At 30.6% G+C, this 7,827-nt stretch overlaps 1 protein-coding gene across 2 annotated transcripts; it reads left to right on the top strand.

Moving 5' to 3' along the window:
• Window positions 1-5,105: 5,105 nt before the first annotated feature.
• On the top strand, window positions 5,106-7,498 carry LOC121123523 (E3 ubiquitin-protein ligase RNF14-like). Of its 2 annotated transcripts, XR_011781552.1 has the most exons (8): window positions 5,106-5,327; window positions 5,392-5,530; window positions 5,589-5,731; window positions 5,801-5,952; window positions 6,019-6,361; window positions 6,412-6,630; window positions 6,703-6,936; window positions 7,010-7,498. XR_011781552.1 is itself a non-coding variant. In XM_040718651.2 (7 exons), the coding sequence occupies exons 1-7, from the start codon at window positions 5,134-5,136 to the stop codon at window positions 6,854-6,856; spliced, it is 1,344 nt and encodes a 447-aa protein (XP_040574585.1). In that variant the 5' UTR covers window positions 5,106-5,133; the 3' UTR covers window positions 6,857-7,498. The 2 variants fall into 2 exon arrangements, 1 of the variants encoding a protein (XP_040574585.1); XM_040718651.2 differs by having other exon boundaries at window positions 6,703-7,498.
• The last annotated feature ends 329 nt before the right edge of the window (window positions 7,499-7,827 follow it).

Genomic DNA, 7,827 nt, shown 5'->3' with positions numbered 1-7,827 from the left:
ACGAAATCCTATTTTGAAACCAAAATACACGAAGGCTCACTGTCACCATCCTATGCAGATTTAGGAGCTTGTATCTGAAAAATTCTACTCTGACCATGAAAGTAGACAAATAGATATGTGATTACGAGACATGGGTGATGTTGTTCGATGTTCTATGCGTCATTGTTTAGTTCCTACGATAATTGATATCCCAAGTAACGTGGAGAATGTCCTGCTTGTGGATTTGTGTTATGTAGCAAATATTTTTGTACCTATCGCGGTATAAATCCCTGCAAGTAAGTCTTTCTAAAATGTACATTTTTTGTTTTTTGTCTATTTAATTTTTTCTTCAAGGGATCCTCAAGAAAAACTTGGAGAACTCATCGAAAAAACCAAAGATGGGAAATGTAAACTAGAGTTAATAAAGGATTCTCAAAACGAAAGTCTTTCCCTTGATTTGATTGAGAACGTAAATAAGTATTGTCCCAAATGTTTCTTAATTAAGATAAGTTTAGGAAACAAAGTCTTAGGGATTTGTAATTACATAGTTAAGTGTATCATCATCCAGTTTATCCTGATAATTAGTTTGAACTTGACAAAAAGTTCTCAAGTTTTTGAACTTATGTTTGAATGAGATTTTATGGTCTAATGTCAATTTACATCATAAAAATATAAGAAAATCGTATTTGAGTAGGGAAAATTAATTTACAAAAAATAATGATTTATATTGCAACGTAATCTCCACTCACAAAGGAGCTGGCGGTGTCTCTAAGGGAACTGAGTCTTTTTCGAGTGGTCAGCTACATCAGAGGCAAACTCGTTAACCGAAAGAGCAGAGAGTTACAGATACAGCATGGAAAAAAGGTTGTAGCTCATCTTGAGACATAACTTAAATCGACGTTTCTTGCAATCTTTAAAATTATTCTTTAATTCTCAAATTTTTTTGATGTATCTCATAACAGGTAGACACGGAAAAAGTAATACAAAGTTTTATGAATGAGCGAAAATTAGAGCGATCTTATCGCTCTTATAAAATGGTGAGCGCGCTCCCGCTTAATAATTTTGAGGGTACCTAATTAATGCATTGAAAACGACTAACATTTTCTTAAATATATTGCAAAGCAGAACGTTAGAATCCATGGAGCATACACAAGTCTTTACAAGAAAAAATAAATTTTTCACAAACTATTTGTACACCATTTGAATCTAAAACTCTTTTAAGACCCAGTTCTTCATGCCCATTTTTCAGTAGTTTCATATCACCTAATCTTGGAGATTATGAACCTTTAACAATGTGCTCATCCTAAATTTGAAAAGTAATTTAATTAATTTTATGAATACCTATTTGAATACATCAATAATTTATCACTGGGTTTTACTAATATCTGGAATGAAACAAGGTTAAGTCACTCAACCTCATACATTGGGGGGGGGGGAGTGCATTTTTATTCTTAAAAATCAAATGGAAAAACTTATTTACCCCATACATATATTGTACAACCTTTCCAAAAAGATGATTAATAAATTTAACGGATAAAATGTTCCATCTATATTTAATTTAAGTATTGTTTTAAATAATGGACATGTAGAAGAATGTCCTGTAGCACTCAGATTGAAACATTCAAAGTAAGTTTTTTTTAATCCAAAATATTTTAATTTGAGTTAAAAAAGACATATTAATTGAATAACACAATTTCCCATGTATTTTTTTGATGCTGATGAATTAAAAGAAAGTAATATTATGCAAATTCCATTAGGTTTTGCCATTTGATTTTTTACTAGTGATGGAATGATTAATCGGAATCGGAGAATCGTACGTTTTTTCTGGAATCGGCATCGGGAAAATAATGTTTAATTTTCCATTCCGATTTTAATGTAATATTAACTATTACTTTTCTAAGTTATGAAAAAAATAAATATACATTAAATATATTCTTCAAGATATAAAAAACGACCGGTTGAATTTGTTACTTGAGGTTTATATATATTGTAATAAAATAATTTATGATAGAAAATACTCGAAAACTAAGAAGAAACCAATGGAACACAAAGGAAACGTGAACAAAGTGTTCTAAACACATGCAGTTGGTGCATATATTGTTATTTTAGGGGAATAAGTTTTGTAAAGGGATCTAGGAACGCTCGCCTTTGCAAAATTTGCATTTGGGAAGTTTCCCGTGGGATAACTCGCCCTGGGAAAACTCGCAATATAAAAAGCTCACCGGCCAGAGGAAGGTGATTTATTTAATCAATTGTAATTTTGAGAAATTTATAGCAAAGTGGTATTTTTTTCAATATTATTTAAAATATTAAAGAATCGAAATCGGCATCAGGTTTTTTTTACTCGAATCGCATCGGAATCAGCATAAAAATTCTTTTTGGAATCGTCCCATTACTATTTTTAACCATATAAAAAATAAACTTCCCTAGATGAGGTTGAGTGACTAAGCCTTGTTCCTCTCATTAAACTCACCCAAGTTTAAGATGAAAAACTACATCATCAGAGATGAGTGATGTGAGACAAACTACTTGCACACCATTTGAAGCTATGTATTTTTTCGAAAAATGTTATTCTATAAATAGTTATCTTTAGAAATCTGAAATGATTCAGCATTCCGTTTTATAATTAGCATGTCCCTGACAATGAATCATCATTATTTGAAAATTCCAGAAATGGGCAAGTTAACTTATCTGTTTAAATAGTTAAGTTAAAGTTAATCATTATTTCATTTTTAAATAACTAGTTGAGTTAAAGTTAATGTCAATTTCTATGAAAATTTATTAGTTAAGTTGAAGTTAATTTCGAGTTTAATTTTTTTAATTAATTAAGTTTCATTAACTTTAGAGTACTTTAAGTTAAATTAACCAACCCGACCTGTTAAAATTAATTTCGATATTAAAAGATAACTATTTCAGTTAGTCCATTGAGAGATTTATCAAGGATTTATAATAAAGATTATTCTGTAGGTCTCTATTTTTGGGATTTTCTCTACTTCCAATTGAACGATCAAGGAAAAAATACAGATTCAAACTCCCAGCAACTTCTGTTTCGAAGCAAAAAAGCAATGCAAGATAAATTAACTAATTAAATGGAGGTCAAAAAAAGCTAAAATTTTAGATTTTTGAGTTTTTATGTCATTTTAAACTATTTGTAAAATTATATCGGGTATAATACAAAAACAGGTTCGTGTGGAAATACCCAGTTCCAAAGTTTGTGTCGACACAGTGTTTAACTCAATTATCGGAGAACTAACAGTTATTTCAAGTAAGTTTTTTTTTAGTTTTTCAATTGAGAATAAAAAAATTAATTTAACTTGAATTAAATAACTTAATCAAGATAAGTTTAAGTTAAGATAATACAGCTTAAAAAGTTAACTAACTAAATTAAAAGTTAATTTTAATATAATAACAAAAATTCACTAGTTATCTCAAAGTTAAAATAATGCTGTTTAAACAATTAACTAGTTAAGTTAAAAGTTGCATTAACTTGCCCAACTCTGGTAAATACCCTTCGTCTTCTATCCTTCATTTAAGCTACGACAAAAAGGAAGAAGTTACGTTAAATGTTCCAGTAAATTATAAAGAAGGGCTGAGATAAATCACGCTAGAGGATAACAATATAAAAAGTAAGAGGATTTGAATTTGACAACTTTTTATGGCTGCACTTAAATTCAATATATTGCAAATTCGCTTACAAAAATATAGATTTATCTTCCAACCGTATGCCCACAAAGAAAGGAGCAGGCGGTGTCTCTGGGGGAACCGATATTTGAGTCTTTTTTAAGTGGCCATTTGCATAAGAGGCAAGTTCATCAACCGAAAACAGCAGAGAGTCACAAATACAGCAAGGAAAAAAAAGATTCTACTTCATCTTGAGATATCAGAGTTAGAACAGAAAATATAATAAAAATTTATATAAACAAAGGTGAAAATCCAGTGTGGAATGGGCATTTTAAAAAAAGAAACCGAAAATCAACATGGTAACCTTAACAATTGGACGAATGTTCTGGAGGAGAGAAAGTATAATGTTCATGACGTTTCATTAGATCAAATACAATTAGCTGTGACAAGAGAGGAAGGAGAGAAGGAAATGATCAAAGGCATTATCAAGAATTACTCCGATGTCTATCCCCAATTCTACTTTGAGTCCAACAAGGACTTACAATTATAACTCCGCAACAAATCCTCAGGGTACCGCTCCGTCTTTTATGAGCACACACGAACGTTCAAACAGGTTTTGAATATAACTGTATCTATTTAGGAAAGGATGTTCCCTACTTAGGAGTGTGTTAAAATGTGTTCTTTATACTACCAATTACAAATTAACGGGCCAGCTAAAAGGATTTACATGTATGTATATAAATGAGTGAAAATTAGAGTGATGTTATCGCTTTTCTAAAATGACGAGCGTGCTGTCGCTCCAGAATTTTGAGTGTCGTTCGAAGCGGCGCTCAATTGAGCACCACTTACTAATGCTTTGCTCATAATATATTAACAAATACATTTCTTATGAATATTTTTTATCTAGAATTCCCAACACCCCAAATGTATTGTTTTATCTCTCTCTTTTGATAGAAATATCATAAAGGAATGAAGTAAGAACAAGTGGCGACCTCTACATTGTATTTTTAGGCGAAATAATCATTTCAAATTATCAAAATTAATACTTTTTTAACTATCTATTATATAAAAATGTGGGGTACTAAATAAAAAACCCATAGTAATTATAATAATTGTCAAACAGTGATAAAAAAGAAATCAATAAATATGTAGGTACTCATATTTTCGATTTATTACAGAGAATGAAGTAAAAGTACTTTCTTCCTTCTTGTATACCTGTGTTTCAACATACATGATACTAAATAATTGCGAATCATAGTATGGTAATATAATATCAATTACGTATTATGAAAAATTAAGGATTTTAATGAATAAGGATAATATTGAACCATTACAAAATCAACAAACTCTATAAATAGGGTTGAAATTTAATCAATAATCTTACGATTAATTTGTAGTGGTAATGCTAGAATATCGAAAATTAATTTCTTCCGAAAGATAAGTAAATAATTTCACCATATCTTGTAATTCATATTTTAATTCAGACTCTACCTTTTATAACCAAAGTTATGGCATTTAAGTCATTGTCAATTAATGAACTTGTACAAACCTAAAAGGGAGATGGATTTGCTGGAGCAAACGGATGAAGTTATGGTTCTTTCTGAAATATTTGGAGATGAACTTTTTAAATTCGATGAGAAACATTCCAAAGGTCAAATAAGTAACGCAATCGAACTAAATGGATCAGTAATCAAAGTTGGAGTTTCCAAACGCACCATAAATGACAAGTAAATCTACGTTTAATTAAATTGTTTCTATAAAATAATAATAATTAACATTTGCACTGTTTAGTCATGAAAGGGAAATCCTTTTTTCCAAAGATTTGGATCATATTCCTCCCATATCGCTTGCATTTGAATTTCCAGACAATTATCCTTCGTTGTCTATGCCTAAATTTAGTCTCTCATGTTTATGGCTCAACTCAAAACAAGTAATTATTACAAATACAATATTAACCAGGAGAATAACAAATTGGACTTTTATTCAAGATACTTCTTCTAGAGGAGCATTTGGAAAGCCTTTGGAACGAGAATAAAGGATATGTCATACTTTTCAATTGGATCACATTCCTTCAAAATGAAGTTTTAGAGTTTCTAGATTTTGAGAAAGAGATTATAATTGAAGAAAAAGAGTAAATAACTCAAATAGGATTTCTTCTTAATTCAATTTATAAAAATGCATTTACACTTCTTTATTTCAGTGTTTCTTCCTTATTCAACACTCCCCTTAAATTCATTCAGGAGCTAGAGAGCTATGACGTTTCCAGGAAGGAAGGGATTTTCCATGAGTCTTTGTTTACTTGCAACATTTGCTTTCAAGATAAGTTCGGAAAAGAATGTGTTCAATTTAAGGGTACTTTATTCTTAGAGTATATTTTAATGTTGATGAGGTACTTTTATTTCCTTTCTTAATCTCAAGGCTGTGATCATGTCTACTGTAAAATCTGCATGAGATCCTATTTTGAAACCAAAATAAAAGAGGGCTCAGAGTCCGGAATTGTTTGTCCTACACATGAATGCTCAGTTGAAGCACTTCCTACCCAGATTAAGGAGCTTGTATCTGAGAAACTCTACTCTGACTATGAAAATGGACTCATTGAAATGTCGTTACGAGGCATGAGTGATGTTATTCGATGTCCTATGCGTCATTGTCGAGTTCCTACCATAATTGATATAAAGAGTAACTCTGGAGAATGTCCTTCTTGTAGATTTGTGTTTTGTTCCAATTGTTTGTGTACCTTCCATGGACTCAATCCTTGCAAGTAAGTCATTCTGTTATATTTATTTTAATCAATTAAATTATTCTTCCAAGGGTTCCACGCGAAAAACAACGAGAACTTATGGATAAATACAATAATGCTGATGATGAAGAGCGTAAAAAAATGGAAAAAATATATAGTCAAAAGTTTTTATTAGAATCTCAAAACGAAATTCTCTCTCATGATTTAATTAAGGACATATGTACGAATTGTCCGAATTGTTTTGCAGCAATCCAAAAGACTGAAGGATGTAACATAATGTTTTGCACAAAGTGAGCATTTTTTTTATTTTTTTTAAATTATCCATTAGAAATCATTTAATTTGATACTTGAACGTTATTTAGGTGCTCAACAGATTTCTGCTACATTTGTGGTACAAAATTATTAGGTTCAAATCCATTTGAACATTTTTCTGTTGTGCGTAGTCCGTGTGCCAATTTACTTTTTGATTTAATAAATTATGAAGATGAGCTGGAAGTACCTTCAGAGGATGAATGATTCTTTGAAAAATAAATTGATGTGCACATACTAATAATTCAATGATGATGATGGCTGCAAATAATATATAAATATTTGAGGTTGTGTTACTTTTTATTCTTCCTTCATAAATAATAAATTAATAGCATTTATTTTTTCTTTTGATTGTCGGAGACATAACTGACTAAGTTATTTTTCTTATCGCTCTAAATGATGGAAAAGTTGGAATTGATGGCTGGCATTGACCAAGAAATAATTTTAAAAATCGCGATATATCACTAGGCCCAAAGCACCACTTCGGTCTGGTTCTTGGATGAATTATTTTGCAGTTGAATATGTGTGAGTGGATGAGAGTCTCTCCTCAGAAAGACTTAATAAAAAATTTTATGACAAAAAAGATGATCATTTGGGACCCTAATATGAAGTGGTCCATTAAATTGCCTGATACTCTGGATACTTCCATGGAGCAATATGAATGTATTTCTCAATACCTTAAAATCAAAAAGCAACAATTTCCATTATCCATGTACTAGTATTTCAAATCATCTGAAAAACAATGATTATCTAAATAATATGTGTGATTGATGTATGCACATAAATAATTTAATAGTAAACATATTTTATTTGAACAAATTAAACAGTTGTGACCATGATGTACAAACATGTTTTATGTACTATCATAATTTGATGTTTTTTAAATTTAAAATGTAATAAGATAGATGAAACTATATTTACTGGATGTACGCACCAGTGGTAACTTCGTCAGGTATTTTCAGTTTCGTCTCATCTTTGTCAGTCATTAGTCGTCGTCATCATTTCGTCAGCTTTCGTCTTTGTCATAGTTTTGTTTGGTACATAATATTGTTTTCGTCAGACATTGTCATTGTTTCGTCATAGTTACCTTTCATTTCGTCTTTGTCTCGTCTTTGTCAGAGTTTTGTCTTGGTCAAAGTTTCATCTTCGGTAGAATTTTGTCTTCTTCACAGTTTAGT

The sequence above is a fragment of the Lepeophtheirus salmonis genome, chromosome 8 (assembly GCF_016086655.4).
Source record: "Lepeophtheirus salmonis chromosome 8, UVic_Lsal_1.4, whole genome shotgun sequence".
NCBI classification, from domain to species: Eukaryota; Metazoa; Arthropoda; class Copepoda; order Siphonostomatoida; family Caligidae; genus Lepeophtheirus; species Lepeophtheirus salmonis.
The sequence above is the reverse complement of the archived record's forward strand: the minus strand, read 5'-3'. Positions and strand labels throughout refer to the sequence as shown.